Below are 19,396 nucleotides of genomic sequence, written 5' to 3' on the forward strand. Positions count from 1 at the left end.
AAAAATAAAGTTATTAACCAGTATTTTTTTTTCTAAGCAAACTGTTTTCAGAAGGGTAATGTTACAGAAGGAATGCATTAACAGAAACGTAAAAATCTCTTAAACTTCAGGTTATTTTTTAGAGAAAGACTGTCTGTAATTTAACACAAAGCCATTCAATGTCACATGAAAGTCACAGGAAGGAATTCCACCATCCTCGATCATGTGGCAGTTCTATTCTGTCCCTCAGTTTGTTTCAGGGCATTTCAAGGAGCTGGAGACGATCCAAACAAATGAAGGTCGGCACGTCCCCGGGACTCTCGCCGGCCCCTGTGTGTACTATTTTCATCCCATGAGTCTTATTTTCCCTCTGGCTTAAAAAAGGATGGTCCCTTACTAAAGAAAGATGACAATTCTCCTTAATGCCTATCAATCATGTCTGAAATGTGTTTATGTTTCAGATTGATGGCATAAAACAGGAATCTTGACATGTTGTTCTTTGATAAACTCATTTGAAAGTCAATTAGATGACTAAAGAATAAGGCTTCATTCATGTCTGTATTGCACAAATGGAGAGGGACGAGTTGCATACTACAAGTTTAAAATGAATAATTTTAGGTGTTTGTTCAAATTCCTAACCTTAGCCAGCAGAAACTATTAGTCAAATGTACCTCAAAGTTTCTGTTTTTCTACACTAAACCACATTCGCATCCCTCAAGATAGTCCAGCATGTCACGACAACCATTCTTCTCTCCCGTTTATTCACAGGCACGGTATATTTATGGAATTTACACAGTTCGGGTGTTTATTAATAGCTTTGGGAGGACAGAAATGCAATGAACAGAAAAGCTCCTGGGAGCTGGAGAAAAGGAAGCATCAACTCTGGCGACCGTATTAGCAAGGGTCGTTGTCCCCCAGTGGGCGGCCCTACCTTATTGGTGCTGGGAGCTGATGCGCCGTCTTTCATGATCTCTCTGTAGCTGAAGGAGGAAATGCTACTTCTGTCACCCGTCTGCTGCGTACGGCTCGGGGAACTGATCTCAGACAACACCAACTCCTCCAGACCTGCAAATACATACATAATGCAAAAAGAGGAATATTTTAAGAGCATAAATCACTATGCACTGCAGGTTAGCTAGATAATGGCAAACTTAATTCTGTATTTTTAGGCATACTCACTCACTATCAGGATGAGACAAGTTGCAAAATGAAAACTCGAATGCATTTTTTACATTTACAGATAATTATATAACCGTAAGATACAAGTTATGAACAGCACACGCATCTGACAGGTGGGAAAGCCACTTTGAACTATATGTTAATAAGTTATTTTTCAGAAGCGTTGACATCAAAGTATATCGATATAAATGGTATTGTCGTCTCCTATATCTTGTTTAAAAATTTATCGATATACCACCCAGTCACAGTAACTACTAAGTAGCAGATTCCAGATAAGGTAACTAATATTATGATCAACAACTAGCTATTGCAAGGCAATTAGTTAGCAGCAATATCAGCACAAATGATATTCACAATCTATAGAGAGTAAGTGAACAACTACTGAGTACTCTACACTAGAGATAAGGATGCTAACATACAGGCTATTTAGCAGCATGTCATCCATTAATACCTGCATTCACGGACAGAGAATCTACAAGGTAAACAATTCACAAAAGTTAGACATCATACGTTTTAAGTAATATTTAATTACAGAATGTATGGAAGTACACTATCGTTCAACTTGATACATGTCAAAAGTGACAGTAAAGACATTTATAATGTTACAAAAGATTAATTAAATGTCATTCTTTTGAACTTATTCATAGAATACTGAAAAAAGTAGTTTACATAAAAATATTATGCAGCATTTAACTGTTTTCAACATAGATAAAAATAAATGTTTTTTGAGCAGCAAATTAGTCAAGAAAATATTCATAAATCTACTTTTATAACATAAATACCAAAAATACAAAACAATTTCAACTGATTATATACCCCATTATTTGTGTGCTATATGTTTTCAGACTATGACATTGTTAGCAAAATGCTAAGTCAGCCTCAATTGGAATCAATTGTGAGTTGAATCTCTTTTGAGTTTACATTTTAGTTAGGACGCTGCCTTGGAAGATAGTCTATCTAGGTAGCAGACAGCAAGCTCACTAGGTATTGAACAGAGCTATAAATACAGCTTTTAAAGAAAGAAAATTATAAATAGAAGACAACAATGAAATCTATATGTATAGTGCCAAGTAGTTACCTTTTTCCCCACAGATTGGGCCAGTGAACCAAAACAAGCCGTAACTTTTTTTTTTTATTATGTGTATATATTTTGAGACCACGTTGGACATTTAACAAAGGTAAAGCTCCCTCCCTACTTTAAAATGTCTGATTCAAAACTTTCTGTATTGCAAACATTAAACATTTAGTTTACTTTAAATTATAAATGGCTCATAAGAGGAGTGCCCTGGCACTGCCAACAATCTACAGAGAGCAAATGCACATATGCATAGATCTGTAGCACATTTTTAGAGGGGCTCCATCAAATATTTACGGCGCTCGCCTCTCCCCTCCTTGTTGTGTGTGTGGGGTCCGTCCCCACTGGAGTTAAACATTTTTAAGGAACAAACAAACGAATGTACCCTGAAAATTCTAATAAGTTGGGATACTGTATTGATTTTGATTCAGCGTTTGACCATTGGACTATTGAGTTGCCCAAAATCACCGTAATTACCAGTTAAATTTACAATAAAACTTTACCTCATGTCTTCAATCTAATTGATATGATTAAAGGACAAGTTCGGTATTTTACACTTAAAGCCCTTTTTTAAGATCCTTCTGTCCACCCTCTCATCACTGGGCATCAAAGGAACATTCCCTCCACTGGTTTGAGTCCTATCTCACAGGTAGGTTCTTCAGGGTTACATGGAGAGGCGAGGTATCCAAAGCACATCACCTGAACACAGGGGTTCCTCAGGGTTCAGTTCCTGGACCGCTCCTCTTCTCCATCTACACCACATCATTGGGACCCATCATACAGGCACATGGTTTCTCTTACCATTGCTATGCTGATGACACCCAGCTCTACCTCTCATTTCAACCAGATGATCCCACAGTAGCTGCACGTATCTCAAGCTGTCTGGCGGACATCTCGGCATGGATGAAGGAACATCACCTGCAGCTCATCCTGGCAAAGACTGAGCTTCTCATCCTCCCTGCAAAGCCGTCTCTACAGCACGACTTCACTATCCAGCTAGAGTCATCCTCAATCGCCCCATCAAGGTCAGTCAGAAATCTTGGAGTAATATTTGATGAACAGCTGACCTTCACAGACCACATTACAAAGATAGCTCGATCATGCAGGTTTGCAATGTATAACATCAGGAAGATCAGGCCTTTCCTAACTGAGCATGCAACACAACTTCTCGTCCAGGCCCTGGTTATTTCTAGGCTTGATTACTGCAATGCTCTTCTAGCTGGACTTCCATCATGTGTTACTAAACCTCTACAAATGATCCAGAATGCTGCAGCCCGCCTTGTCTTCAACGAGCCCAAAAGGGCTCACGTCACTCCTCTGTTCATCTCACTGCATTGGTTACCACTCGCTGCTCGCATCAAATTCAAAGCTTTGACGCTTACTTACAGATCTACCACAGACTCAGCTCCGTCCTACTTTCACTCCCTACTACAAGTCTACGTCCCTACCAGAAGCCTACGATCGGCCAAGGAGCGACGGCTCGTGGTGCCATCACAGCGAGGCACTAAATCACTCTCCAGAACATTCTCATTCACGGTTCCATGCTGGTGGAATGATCTCCCCACCCTCGTCCGTAATGCAGAATCCCTGACAGCATTCAAAAGACAACTGAAAACCCATCTCTTCCGTGAGTACTTAACATAAAAAAAATAAAAAAATTAAATAAATAATAAAAAAAAATTCTTCTCTTTTAAATCTTTCCTTCCCTTTTAAATCTTCCCTTGTCTGGCTTTTGCTACTCTGAGCAATGCCTGAACTTTGTATTTTGAGCACTTCTTGCGTCGGTCTTCCCTCTTCACGATGACTCGCTTGCTTTAGTCCTCAGATGTAAGTCGCTTTGGATAAAAGCGTCTGCTAAATGACTAAATGTAAATGTAAGTCAATGGAGTTGGACAAAAACTATGATTAAACCTGTTGGAAAGCATCTTTTTCAGCGATTTTTGTGTGAGCATATCAGTGTACACCCCAGACCACTCGGTGAGTTTCAGGTCTTTGTAAACTAAAGTTTAATGCGTTTTATGAATGATTCTTCCAGTGCCCCTATGAAACCATTGTGGAGGTGGGGGGGTGCTAACACAGAAACCGAAAATTCTCGGGACAGCAGCATTTGTCCAAATTTCAATCTTAACCGTTCTATTTCATCAGAAACGATCTTAAAACAGGTCTTTAAGTGTAAAATACTGAACTTGACCTTTAAGCTCATAATTGCAGAAACCATAATCGTAGTAAAATATGTGGTTTAAGCAGATTTTAATCGCAATAAACATGCATGTGAAAACTATTCTATTCCACTCTGACCAAAGTGTGCATGTGCTTGTGACATACACGCAGGGCCTAAAATTCAGTGTTGGCGAGTATATGAAACTGTGAATCAGCAGTTGGCCGGTAACATTTTTATGAATTCTTACAATGCAATGTTGTGAAAACATGAACATGAACAAACTTAAACAACGCCGCTCGAAAGTGTCACGAAAGTTTAAGCCATGCCAATTTAAATATTCAAGCGCAAGAAGACACAAAAGGGAACTGACTGAATAACTTTTGTAACTTTGATAAGGATATAAGTTTAATTTATACAAGACTACGCAAGTTGTTTTATATTTGATTAATACATTTCTGCACCTGAAAACTACTGTTAGACCTACCTAAAAAAAGCACAAATTATTTCATTTGTTTTATTGTATTTGCTATTGTATTGCTATAGCATGCAATTTGATTATTTGTTCTTATTTTATTACAGACTGTTTACTTGTCTTTAATATTTTTTATTTATTTATATTAGTTAGCCTAGTAGTTTCAGCTGTGGTATCAAAATTGGAAAAGAGAATTGTGAGAAGAAATTTTCACAAAAAAATCCATTACATCTATAGAAGTGCATTTTGCATTTGACGCAAGTGGCTAGTGGCCATTAACACACCTACTGTATGTGAGTGCATCATTTGTACTGTGCATTAGGGTATGTGAATCATGGGGTGTGGTGTGGCAATAATCAGAAAAATGAAGCAAATAATCAAAATAATGAAGACTGCATGTAAATGGGAGAGAAAAGGTTTACTTGTTTCGTGTTAAATCTTACTACAACTAAAAAAAATCCTTACTCTGATTATCGGAAATAATCACATTGTTGGTGCACATGAAAATAAAGTCAATTTGTACTGTAAAACAATGCTAATCAAGTGAAGTCAATTTTATTTGCAATCATATAAATCAGTTAGCTAAAGTCAACAAAAACTGTATTCAAAACCCATTTTACTCCTGTATTGATGAAAAGAAAAGAAATGGTGCGAGAGAATGTTATTCTTCAGGAATTTCTCAGATTGTGAGTGTTACATTCCAGAATGGAGCCAAAAATCTCCATGATATGCAATAACACCACTCTAATGTGAAGAAAAACAAAATTACTTAAATGTAATTTGCCTTCTTGGAAGAAACTATTTATAGCCAATGAGCCGATACAGGAAAGTGAACTGCTCAACATCCCACAGGAACCTGATGCAAGAACAAAGCGGACAGGCTCTTTATAATTCACCTCAGGTGGTAAGAAAATGCTTTGGGTTTGTCTAATTTATAGCGATTTACTGTAGGGGTGGAGCCATCTTCATCTGCTGCCTTATTTATGCACAGCGCCGCATTTTTACTTACTTTTACCTGCCTTAAACATTTCATTCAGCCACCCATGTGTGATGAAACAGCGCCTGCAGAGCCCATTGCAGTTTAAATCACCTGAGAGGGTTGTCGACGACTCTAAAAAACCTTATTTCCTGCATTTACAACTGCTTTATATGGTGATGAAGGAGATATGTCTCAAAATCTTAAGTGTATCACATAGGGACAAAGAAAGTGTTCACCTGTTCGGGTCTTAGTGTTGGTTAAGATCTCCTGTAGCCGCTCCTGGAGCTTATCAGCTCTCTTTCTTTCCAGATGGAGCTGCCTCTTCAAGTCTTTCAGCTGCAGACATAACATGACAGGCATTATTTTGACAGCAGATGGACATTTAGCTTGATAGACATTTAAGAATCCAGTATACACATTGGCCCCAAAAGTATTTGGACACTTAAACCACACTTAAAAATGTCTGAATGTCACTGTATTACATAATAAAATAGCAAACCAAAATATATATACTGTATTGTTCCAAATATAAGACAGTGTTTTTTTCTTAAAAAATCCATGTGAAAAAATGGGGTCGTCTTATATTCAGGGTCTAGACTTTTACATCTCAATAATACACCCACAACAATAGGGAGGATCAAATACCTGTAAAACGAGTGTGACCCCCCCCAGGACTGATAAATGCAGCGGTTATAACAACTCTCATCAAGCAGCCCAAAAAATACGGTGTGACAGAGTGTAACGTTAGAAGATGGCGAGCCCAAAAAGGCAGTCTTAAAAATGCTAAGAGTCAAGTAAATGCTTATCGCGGTCCTAAAAGCGGCCGATTCAAAGAAATTGACAGGTGAGTGTGTCAGTACTGTACGTAGCCGAAAAAAGAAATGAGAGGCTACCCATAACCAGAGCCGTCATTCAGGTGAAGGCACTGGATACCACGAAAGAGCTGAACATACCCACCAGCGAGGCCCCTCATTTCTTATTTCAGCTACGTACCGACACACTTGCCTGTCAATTTCTTCTAAGCGGACGCTTTGATGCGGTGTAAAAATGAACAAGTCTAGCCTAGAGCTTGCCCTCCGACTTCAGGGAGAAGTCTTTTCTGCGGTCTTTTCAGTGCTATGTTATTGGCCTAAGGAAAAAAAAACGGAATCAGGTAGGTAATGCAAATCAAACACCTGTTTTTTGACATGCTAACATCTGTCACTTTACATAAAAAGGTGAGAAATCAGTCATTGTGAAATCTACTGTAAATGAGAAATACAGGTTATTTTTACGGTATGCCATAAAGTTTTTAAAATATATATTTTTCAGTATTTACCATATTTTCAATATAAAAATTGAAAATATTTTTCATATTGCTTGTTTTTCCTAATAAATCGTTTTCTTTGTAAAAGACCAGATTTGGTCCTCAAAAAGACTTTTCCAAAAGGTATGCATCTTGAAAAAGGGAGGGTCGTCTTATATTCGGAAAAATACAATATATTTCACATTAAGTAAACATCCTGTCCATCCATTTTGCCACAGTAGCACTACAAAAGCTTTTTTGTTTTTGTCGAAAGGTAAAAAGAGGAGAAGATATATGAAATTTCATCCATTTTGTGGCCAAAATCACTTCAAGCAGGAAGGAACTTTCCAGAGGGGCTGCATTTGTAACCTAATAAACAGTGTGCCTTTATAAATAAATAATGCCATAGAAAAATTATAACCAAAACTTTGAGCTAAAGGTATGGATAGCTTTTGGAACTGCAAGCAAACGCATAGACATCACACAGGCAATCGATGAACTGTCAAACGAGATTCTATTGATGAAACGGCTAAAACGTTAATGAAAGCTGATCGACCCTCATCAATGGGAGGTCTGGTTTCAGGTCTGTAGGGCAGAGAGGTGTCCTGCCCATCGCCTGGGACTATTTTAATTCACTTTCTGGGAAATGGAGAGAGGGAAAGCCCTGACTCATCTCTTTTTTTTTTTCTGGCTGGATTGCCTACTTACCGCTGAACTACCTTTTTTCTCCAGGATTCTCTGTCCATCCACCGTGTCTTTAATCTCCTGAAATACACACAAAAGGTTATTATAGTTCAGCAAAAAAGTCTTTATTTTAAAATAATTTTAAAATAACTTTAAAATAACTTCTCAGTTTAGTTTGAAATAGTTCATAGAGTTATTTTAGTCTTTAATTTTTCTATTTTTTAGACAATAAAAGAGCATATCTGAAGGAACTTCATTTACAAAAATTCTAAAATTCATTTACAGAAGAACTTCAGAAATAATGTTATGAGATCAATGTTTTTAATGTTCTTTAGTCAGTCTTTAGTGTCACATGATCCTTCAGAAATCATTTTAATATGATGATCTGGTGCTCAAGAAATGTTTCTTATTATTATTTTAATATTTCTGTCACAATTATTTGATAAATAGAAAATTCAAAAGAATGGCATTTATTTGAATTGGAAATCTTTTGCAACATCATAAATGTCTTTACTGTCACTTTTGATCAATTTAATGCATCCTTTCCAGTGTTGGGGAAGTTACTTTTAAAAAGTAGAGTTTGCTCGTCGTTACTCGTTACTTCTTAAAAAAAGTAATCCGTTACTTTACTTAGTTACCCCCTTTGGAAAGTAACTTTTTACGTTACTCCTTACTTTTATGTTGCTTGACTTTGGGCAGAACCCAATATCTGTTCCTAAATGTGTAGGCTGACATAAAATTCTAATATGAACTCTACTTATTGAAAAACTAGAAAAAAACTAGAAAAAAAGAGAAATTTTGAGATAGAAAATATATTTATTTAAATAACATTAGAAAAACCTGTATAAACTGAACACCAAAGAACAATATTAACTATTGAGCGTTGGTGACGCGTTCATGAAAAATGCCACAAAGAACTGGCAAAAGTAATATGTCAAATATAGCAAGGAGACATTTCAATTGTTTATTAATAAACAAGTGTTTTCTTTTTCAGTGTCGGCTGCAAAGTTAAAGTAGACGATGCTGGCTTGCGATCTTCGTAGGAGTTAACGCACCAGAGAGAAATGCACATTTCATACGGATTACATAAGCAGAGAGTAGTCTGTTTTCTTTCGTTTTGAATAGTTTTGTTTTAAAGTACACATTTCAAGCTTTCTATATATTTCTCAGATCTTTGAGGCAAGTAGCTTATACGCTGAGTTACGGTTTATTTATGAAACAAGCTCAGTTCACGCGCCGGCACGGAGCTCCTAAGAAGTCATGATTATATTGCCTGCAATATTTACTTCTTATTTATTAAATCCAGACAATTGGTTGATGAAAAATTTATTAAAATGAAGATACTATTAATATAAAACGAAATTCACTAGGCTTTCTACAAAAACAAACTTAATGAAGTGGTCAAAATCATGTCTGCCCACTCCATTTGTCTCCCGATTGCGCATATTATGATCTTACTCATGCTTTTCACTTTTCATATAATCAACATAAAAAATAAAATTTATTTAAACATAAATATGAAACTAAATCGTTTTCTTTAATGACTAGGCTACATGTAGGCCTATACAGAGAAATTTAATATCGGAGCGGGATTTGAGCGAGCGCCGTCTTACGGTAAGCATGTGGGGGGAGAGTTACGATTTTCGAGCAATCAGCGAATATTATTTTTCTTGATATGCCAATCCTTAATATTTGGTGTTTTAAATGCCTGTTAGAGGTCTCTGTGAAAGTTTTAAAGCAGTCTTTTAGTGCCGCTTTCAGAGCGGTCACGTCCGAAGAACTGTTACGTCCATAACATTATTTCTTTATGCGTATCATATGCGAACACGAAAAATACAATAAAATGAATATTTTATGTTCTGTGGAGAGTCAACTTACTGACCCAAAACTTAGTGCAGTAGTGTATGATGCTTTAAATATTCGTTTTAGTAAAACAGTCTTAGTTATATAATAACAATGACAAAAAGGAAACTCCTAATAAATCATCCTAAAAATATTCAGATGAGTCAAGGAAACGTCAATTTTGCAGCTCTGAAAACTAAACATCCGAGAGGAGCTACTGGCACCAGATGCTCATACAAAAAACAATCTCAGCCTACTGATGAGTCACGCATCGTTCCTGAGTCACATTTAAAATAACTGCTGAGCTCCAGCAATCACACCCCCATAATATCCTCCATATCTGAGTCATGCCTTATTTAGCATCTTAAAAACACATGGTACTCATCACGCTGAAGAACTAAAGCTCCAGCAGAGCCACCAGGAGACCGCCAGAAAAAAGAATGCATTCTGTTCCCACACCTGTTTGAGTTTGCCGATTGTATTGTTGAGATCTTCTCTCTCTTTCTCCATCTCCGTCACTTGCTGTTTGACTGCCTCCACCTCTGCAGCTTTAGCCTGAGAAAGGGCGGAAATATACTGTATGTTCATTCATTCATTTAAAATGCACAATGGAAAAAAATGTTTCGGAACAGAATAAACTTTATTTATTTGTTTAATACATATTCTAGTCTTATTGTGTGTGATTTGTCAGAGTTAAAAATGGGATATGATTTTATTGGTTAATAAAATTTTCCATGCCCACACGGCTTTGATATGCTTACTTGTTTTCCATGCCAGATTCCATGCAAGCTAAACTTTTATGGCAAAAAGGTGCTTAAAAGGTGTGTGTGTGTGTGTGTGTGTGTGTGTGTGTGTGTGTGTGTGTGTGTGTGTGTGTGTGTGTGTGTGTGTGTGTGTGTGTGTGTGTGTGTGTGTGTTTTCCTACTACATTTTTATTAAAAAAAAATAATATTTAATAAAAAAATAAAAATAAAAAAACTGATTCTGAACTGAGGCCCGACTCTTTTTAAAAGTCAGATGGATATTGGCTAAAGAGGTAGGGGCGTTGTTTCGTGCGATTTGGATCCATATATTTTGTTTCATTATCATTAGCAATGTTCAGATGTTCTTTTAAAAATTGCACATTTGACCCCTTTATGTAGTTGGAAAACTAATTACTAAAATACAGGTCCTTCTCAAAAAATTAGCATATTGTGATAAAGTTCATTATTTTCCATGATGTAATGATAAAAATTAAACTTTCATATATTTTAGATTCATTGCACACCAACTGAAATATTTCAGGTCTTTTATTGTTTTAATACTGATGATTTTGGCATACAGCTCATGAAAACCCAAAATTCCTATCTCAAAAAATTAGCATATCATGAAAAGGGTCTCTAAACGAGCTATTAACCTAATCATCTGAATCAACTAATTAACTCTAAACACCTGCAAAAGATTCCTGAGGCTTTTAAAAACTCCCAGCCTGTTTCATTACTCAAAACCGCAATCAGGGGTAAGACTGCCGACCTGACTGCTGTCCAGAAAGCCATCATTGACACCCTCAAGCAAGAGGGTAAGACACAGAAATAAATTTCTGAACAAATAGGCTGTTCCCAGAGTGCTGTATCTGTGGGAAGGAAAAAGTGTGGCAAAAAACGCTGCACAACGAGAAGAGGTGACCGGACCCTGAGGAAGATTGTGGAGATGGACCGATTCCAGACCTTGGGGGACCTCGGAAATCAAGGTGCCAGAGTCTGGAGGAAGACTGGGGAGAAGGAAATGCCAAAATGCCTGAAGTCCAGTGTCAAGTACCCACAGTCAGTGATGGTCTGGGGTGCCATGTCAGCTGCTGGTGTTGGTCCACTGTGTTTTATCAAGGGAAAGGTCAATGCAGCTAGCTATCAGGAGATTTGGGAGCACTTCAAGCTTCCATCTGCTGAAAAGCTTTATGGAGATGAAGATTTCATTTTTCAGCACGACCTGGCACCTGCTCACAGTGCCAAAACCACTGGTAAATGGTTTACTGACCATGGTATTACTGTGCTCAATAGGCCTGCCAACTCTACTGACCTGAACCCCATAGAGAATCTGTGGGATATTGTGAAGAGAAAGTTGAGAGACGCAAGACCCAACACTCTGGATGAGCTTAAGGCCACTATCGAAGCATCCTGGACCTCCATAACACCTCAGCAGTGCCACAGGCTGATTGCCTCCATGCCACGCCGCATTGAAGCAGTCATTTCTGCAAAAGGATTCCCGACCAAGTATTGAGTGCATAACTGAACATAATTATTTGAAGGTTGACTTTTTTTGTATTAAAAAAAATATTTTATTGGTCGGATGAAATATGCTAATTTTTTGAGATAGGAATTTTGGGTTTTCATGAGCTGTATGCCAAAATCATCAGTATTAAAACAATAAAAGACCTGAAATATTTCAGTTGGTGTGCAATGAATCTAAAATATATGAAAGTTTAATTTTTATCATTACATTATGGAAAATAATGAACTTTATCACAATATGCTAATTTATTGAGAAAGACCTGTATATAACTCTTTTTTTTTTATTCTAAAAAAATAAAAGTTCAGCTTGAATAAAATGATTTGCAGCCTTGGTTATGTCAGCAGAAAAGAAAAGTTCTAAAATATAAATTTGTTCTCAATCTTTCATCAAAACAACTTTCTCTGCTTCTGAAATAACTTTTCTTTTATGCTGACATAACCAAGGAAGTGCAGGCACGGTAAAAATGATATTAAATGGTAAGATCATATCCAACTTTATACGATCCAATCAAATCAAGGTGGATAAAATCAAGTCATACCAGATATAGACTGGCCATAGAGACCACCAGGACTTTTATTGGTTCAGGTAAGTAGAATCATAAATTAAATGCCATCAAATGGACTCCAGCTACTTTAATGAAAACAAAAGTAATTATATGAGATTTGAACTTGGGTTTTCATGACCTCATTCTCAAATGCTTAACTTTTGAGCACCAATGGATGATATACTCATTTCATGCATTTAATAGTCTTCTATAGCCTGTCGTTTTCATACTCTGATTCTAGTCAGAATGTGATTTGATTTGATTTCTTTATTGTCATTGTACTTACATACAATGAAATGTTTAGTACTTTCCAACGTACACAGTAAAGAGTAGTTAAGTTCATATTGCAAGTTGCCACTTAGTGTTATTTCACTTAATTGTCTATCATGTCAAGAATGTCTTGTGGTAATAATTTGAGGATGTAGTTTCAGTTCATGGTTCATTATCCTGATTGGGATAAAAACTGTTCATGAGTCTGGTTGTGCGTGTTTTGATCGATCTAAAGCGTATTCATTTTTCGAATGTGAGTCTGATACTGGTCCATTGGGCTGTGATTATGGGGTGTGTTTCAACTGAACCAGGAAAGAAAATGCCTCGGCACACAATTGGATAGACCTACAACCAATCAGAGCGACGGAGTAAATGACATATGTTGAGAGACGCATAGTCAACATAACTCAACTGCACGCACGCTGGAAGAAGATGAGTGTAAACTATTTTTGCCGGTGTTGTAAAAAGAATTTACAGATAGACGGAGTGTACACAGAAACAACAATGACCACAGGGTTTTCATTGCGCCCCATCTTCTTAGCGACCATCGGGGCCAGCTGACAAATTAAACTTTTGCCGAATCCCGTAGGAAGGACGGCAAAAACAAAATGCCTTGATCGGGGTTCTCTGTTCCTCTTTTAAAATGAATGCGATGTCTACATCTTCTATAACAGAAGCGATGGCTGAATCTACACATCTAAATTCTCCAGCGGCAGCCATTCTTTGTTGTAAACGAATTCAACCCAAGCGCTCTTTGGTGACGTGGATGATTACGTTACTATTGATTATCTGTCCATCATCGTATAAAGCCCGCCCTGACAATTTGATTGGTCCAAACAGCTTTGGTTTGGGCATACTTGCTCCACAATTGATCAAGTCCAGACCGAACTTCACCCCCTCAAATGTTGTGGCTAATTTCAGCTGGCATCCAAGCTAAGTCTTTTAAGCTCATTTAATAAAATTCTATGTACAGCAAGCATCCATCAACTCAATGAGACATGACAGAATAAAGCCTTCTGATGTGAGGGTTTCTGAGAATATGTTTGAAGACAACAAATCTGCCATAAAGACAAGATCTGCTATATATAGCTTTTCTGCTTATTACTTCATCTGCTTTAGCCTACTGTAATCCATTAAGAGTTGTTAAACACACAAATGTGTTTTTATCATCACATGCAGTTTACCTGCAGTTGGCCTGTGTGATCTTTCTGTACCCGCTGGATCTCTTCTGCATGGTCCAGTTTGTTCTTTTCCATGGTTTCCTGCTCACAACACACACAGCATCGAAAATATAAATCAACTACAAATCAAAGAGTGACAGTTTTAAGATTGATGCTGCTGCATTTTGTTTTATTTTTATATAAAAATAAATCCATTAAAAATGCTCTTCTTTTCACCTTTCTTGCATTTTAAAGTCTGTAACATGGTAACGACAAAAACAACACTGACATCATGTGGTCAGAATGATACTGATGTAACCAGACGTAAACAACAAAAGACAGTTTCCATCTCTGGCATTGCTCTGCAGTGAGAGATGGCTGTAAACACACAGCACCTCGGCTTCCTTGAGTCTGCGTTCAAACCAGCCCTTCGTCCCCTCCATAGACTGAACCTGAGCTTTCAGCTCCTCTACATACGGCTGAAGACCCTCCAGCTCTTTGGTACGAGCCTAAAAATAAAATACAATTGAGAATGGAAATTTAGCAGATCCTTTTTGTCCAAAGTACACTTTGTACAGAGACAATCCACCGGGAGCAACCTGAGGTTAAGTGCTTTATTGAAAGTTCATGTCTCGACCTACAAACTTACAGTTACCGGCCCAGAAAGGTTTCTTACTTTCTCATCTCGTAGCTGTGAGCGAATCTCCTCTTCCATGCGGTTCTTGTCCTCGTGGAGGCCGCGGAGCTCCTTCTCGTAGCGTCCCCTGATGCTCAGCACCTCCTTCTCATGCTGCAAACGCACGTTGCCCAGTTCCTCTTTTTGACGAGATTTCTCCTGCGCAATCTCAATGGCCAGTTCATCCAGCATGACCTTACGCTTATCTGCAGTCTGAGAGAACAGTGTGGTATTTAGTTTTGAATAAAATATGTCGTTTCAAAGGTCCAGTCATTATCAAGATTCAATAACATATTTTTCTTAAAGCATAAGACTGTTTGTAAAACATAAGGCACTATCTTCTTCAACAACTGGTATTAAGATAATGGGTATATAGACAGATAGAAATCTCAATTACTTTATATAAAGAACGCTATAGACAAGCTTGAATTTAAAGAGGTCATATTATGCTTTCTTTTTTTTACATTTTCAACTTTCTTTAGCGTGTAACGTTGCGGTTTCAGCACAAAGTCACTCCAAAGGCAGTTATTCTCAAACTGATTTTTATGTAAGAGCATTTATTTCTAAATCATGATAGTATTTTTGTATTGAATTTAAGTGATGTTCATTCAAAAACTATGTTCATTCGGGATGATTAAATCAAAAGGTCAGAAAGACAGAGATAAATGATCATGTAAAAGTGTGAAAACTGGTTAGGAGCAAGAAACATTGACTAACATTACAGATTTTAGAGGGAAGAAGAAGAAAAAGTGCACAAAAAAAAGGTGAATCTTCCAGAGCCCATTTGTGTCTAAATCCGATTTGACATTAATAAAGTCATTATGATAGTCAAAAGATCAGAGTATTAACTGATGGAAGAACGAGCAGAGTGCACTGACTCACTAAAGAAGCTTAAATGACGTGACAGATGTTGAGTGCACCAAACGTTTAACTACTTTCACCTGCTGCAGTGGGAATTTACTGAATTGTGAAATGATCAGATGTGTGCATCACCTTTCTGGCCTCCTCTAACTCCTGCTGTAGCTTGTCCTTCTCCAGGCCAAGTTCAGTGAGCTGCTCCAAAAGTCGACTATTCGCTCGGTTTGACTCCTGATCACCAAGAAGTTAAATCATTTTTATTTATAATCTGAATGCAAAGTTTTTTACTATGTTTAATAATATTTTTTAGCATTTAAAAAAAAACTTTCATCAGAATGGACTTTCTTAATCTCCAAAACGATTGGACTTTTCTGCAGTGAGCAGGGAAAAATTATATTAACTAATAATATTATAGCCTAATATGCTTCCTATCCAATCAAATAGCATTTTACACAGAAATACAATGTTTAATTGTTGCAAATGCCTTTCTATGTGGTTTAAAAATTGAACAGGTACCAAAATACCTGTAGCTGTGAGTTGAGATCATCTCTCTGCGCCAGGAAGCTCTCCTGTTCTGTACGTCTCTGCTGAAGTTCTGCGTTGAGAGCAAGGTTTTGCTCTCTCAACAAATTCAGTTCCTGAGTCTTCACTGTTTGGATCTGTGAAAAACACACACTGAGTTTCAGATATTTAAAGAACCCAGGACAACTGAATTAAGTCTTCCTCAGTCTATCAGCGAGAAAATGACAACAGAAGAGTTAAGAAGGAGCAGAAAGAGCTTACCACCAGAGAACAGCTGAGAAATGCAATTCAGCACAATGCAGAATTCAATATCAATATAAATGTACCCATGAGTGCTTTAAAGCGAAGTATAAACATTCATGCATGATGCAATATACATAAATGAACAGATGCATGTATGTGTGAACATATATAAACAAAATATCTAGGCTAGCACAAGTACTACATGCATGGAAAGCAATATATTAGACATGGAAAAGTTTTCAAAACCTCAATCAGGGTTAAAGTGGAGTGGAAGCCCTGCCAAATAAACCTTATGCTTCTGGAGTACAAATTAAATTATTCATATTTATTTAAATATTAATATTTAGTCATTGCTCACAATGGGTAATGGGTTTTATTCCCAGGAAGTGCACATAGAAATGCTAATATACCTTAAATACATTGTAAGTTACTTTGGATAAAATAAATAAGCATAATGAGTTTGGCTGGTAATCTGGATAACGCAAACAGGGTTCCAAAATGTATATACTGTACACTTGTAATTATATTACATTTTAAAATACTTATAATCAGACTAGTTACATTTTTATTGGTTAAAGGATTACTTAATATTCACAAAATGGCAGTAAATTATTCATCATTTGTTGATTCTCATTCATTCATTTTAATCTTTTAAATTTTCATTTCTAAAACAGCCTATTGCTTATGTATGTTCAGAAAGTCTTCTAGTTTTGTGGAATTACACAAGTCAGAGGCCACACAGCATTAACAAAATATTTTATCTTTTTGTGTTTTATTTAGATTTTTTTTACATTTTTATGATTTAATTAATTATTACCTTTTCATAAACTTACAATCCCCCTGCAGTTCCTTCAAAAAACCCATTTTGGGAAACCCTGATGTGGTGTAGTGTAATGTTTAATGCACTTCATTTTGTTGATGACAATTTTTCAACAATCTTTTGTGTTCCACTTTGTATTTCTATCAATATACAAGATTATCCTATTCAAATATGTGATAAACAAGTTAAGGCTAAGAGTAAGGTCCAAAGTAATCTAAAAGTAGTCAAATTATATTATCTGAAATGTGTAATGTAATAAGTAATAAATTACATTACTAACCAGGGGTGTGCAGCAGGGCCAATATCTGAATCCATATCAGTCTTTAAATTATTTGTATCTGTATTTGGATAAATCCAGAAGTGGGCAGGGCTTTAACCGGAAGTTTGTGAAATTACACGAGAAGACCGTTTTAAATGTTATTATGTTCATTTCTTTCTTATGTTCATTCTCTTTCTTATCGTTATTATGTCAGTTTCCTTCAGTTTTCATTTAACAAATAAGACTTGTATAGCGAATTCTTCTTTTATTATAATTATAAAATGTATTGAAATATCTTCTAATTAAAACAATAATACTAAATGTTAAATAATAGTCTGCTGAACATTATTCGGTTGAATTCGTTATTCGTTTTGAAGCCACTATATCCATGCCTTTCCGATTAAGGTATTCGGCTTCGAGCACTTCCCAATTACTAACGACAGTTTTGTAATTTGTATTCAGTAATGAACTATACTTTGTAAGGAATCTAATCAGCAATGGATAAGCACAGTATTTAAATATGACTGTTAACTTATAACTTCTGTTTTAAGTTTTCACACAGCCATACTTCCGTAAGGCACTAGTCACACGGTCTGAATTTGTGAATAGAAATTACAACAACAACGAAAAACAAGATCTTAAAGCAAAACAATGTATCTATATGAACCACCATTAATAGTTATTTAAATATTGGCACTTTTTTTAAGAGAAGGCATTAGAAGAAAGTATGGCATCAAACAAACTGGCGTAAACTGAAAGTGATTTGTACATAGGGAATAGCATTAAAGCTGGTGAAAGTGCTATTAGTACATGTGTATTTTAACAGTTAATGGTACAAAGAGCATGTGTGTGTGTTAGACCAGACATGGTCATTGAGTTAAGAGGATGCAGGAACTGGGGTTGATGAAGGTCGTGATGCTGTATCATGGTCAGGTACCTGTTCTAGGGCCGCTAGATTTGTTCTGAGGGCATCGTTCTCAGTCAGCATGCCCTCCACCTGCTCCTGACTGACCGCGCTCTGACACGCTACCTGTAGCTCCGCCCAAACATAAAACCACCCCACGAGAGACAGAGAAAAGAATAAAGCAGAACATAAAGATGAAAGAATGAAAGAATAAAGAACAAATGAAATATTGAATGAAAGAACAAACAAATAAAAGAACAAGAGTACAAAGAAAGAATGTTAAAAAAAATTAAGAACATTAGAATGAATGAAATATTAAAAAAGATAATATTTGAAAAATACAAAATATAAAAGTAAAAAATAGAATAAAAGAAAAAAAAAGAAAAAGAAAAAAAGCAACAACATGAAAGAATAAAAGACCAATTAAACATAAGAGAATGAACAAAAAAATTAAATAATGTAAAAATAATGAAATAATGAACAAAGAAAACATTAGAATATACAAAATAAAATAATAAGAATAGGAACATTTTATAAAATAAAAAATACAGAATAACAAACAAAAAGAAAAAGCAAAAGCATGACGGAATAAGAAAAAAAAAATTCAAATGAACAAAAAAGATTCAATTTTATGAAAAAAAGTACAAAAAAAATCATGAACAAGAAACGGGAAAAAGAAAAGGCAATGAGGAAGGGAACATTTGCAGAGAAAGAAATTGATGTGAAGGATGAATGACGACATGTTCAATAACAGCATGGGAATGTGGGGGGAGTTTTAAAAAGAATAAAGCCCAAGCGGGTGAACAAGGGCAAGAGATAGAGAAAGCAGAACGCCCAAAACAAGTGAAAAGAAGAGAGAAGAAAACAGGCCGAGTTAGAAACTCCACATCAAACAGAAGAGACCCAGTCAAGCAGTTCTGAATGGAAAAACAGAATAGGGTGGTTCTTCATCCTTATCTGCTTGTTGCACATTAGAGGTAGCTGTTTAATTAAGATTTGTGACCTCATGGAGGAAGTGAAAGCCATTTGTGGTGTCGGGACCTGCAGTGGGGCCGACAGCGTCATATAAGGGGCCCTTCCCTCAGGGGACCCTGCAGAGCGCGAGTGCCCCTCAGCCACCGGCACTGAGCCCCACTAATCCTTAATTACTCCGCTGATCCTGAGCACCATCGTCCAGAAATGTTCAATTAAACAGACTGCTCTCTGGGTAATTATA

At 36.6% G+C, this 19,396-nt stretch overlaps 1 protein-coding gene across 4 annotated transcripts in view; it reads right to left on the bottom strand.

The window, feature by feature from the left end:
- Positions 1-19,396, bottom strand: part of gripap1 (GRIP1 associated protein 1) — a 51,158-nt gene that overhangs the window by 18,368 nt on the left and 13,394 nt on the right. Inside the window, exons 15-25 of one of the 4 annotated variants that reach the window (XM_077223111.1) lie at positions 18,214-18,306; positions 15,957-16,091; positions 15,568-15,663; positions 14,575-14,787; positions 14,294-14,407; positions 13,923-14,000; positions 10,116-10,211; positions 7,839-7,895; positions 6,082-6,181; positions 1,610-1,630; positions 911-1,044 (exon numbers count right to left, since the gene is read on the bottom strand). In XM_077223111.1, coding sequence (XP_077079226.1) covers positions 911-1,044; positions 1,610-1,630; positions 6,082-6,181; positions 7,839-7,895; positions 10,116-10,211; positions 13,923-14,000; positions 14,294-14,407; positions 14,575-14,787; positions 15,568-15,663; positions 15,957-16,091; positions 18,214-18,306 — 1,137 coding nt within the window. The remainder of the gene's footprint in view (positions 1-910; positions 1,045-1,609; positions 1,631-6,081; positions 6,182-7,838; positions 7,896-10,115; positions 10,212-13,922; positions 14,001-14,293; positions 14,408-14,574; positions 14,788-15,567; positions 15,664-15,956; positions 16,092-18,213; positions 18,307-19,396) is intronic. The other 3 variants (XM_077223113.1, XM_077223112.1, XM_077223114.1) reach the window with 3 other exon arrangements.

The sequence above is a fragment of the Siphateles boraxobius genome, unplaced genomic scaffold (assembly GCF_051911475.1).
Source record: "Siphateles boraxobius isolate OS27281-9 unplaced genomic scaffold, OSU_SipBor_1 9, whole genome shotgun sequence".
Lineage (NCBI taxonomy): Eukaryota > Metazoa > Chordata > Actinopteri > Cypriniformes > Leuciscidae > Siphateles > Siphateles boraxobius.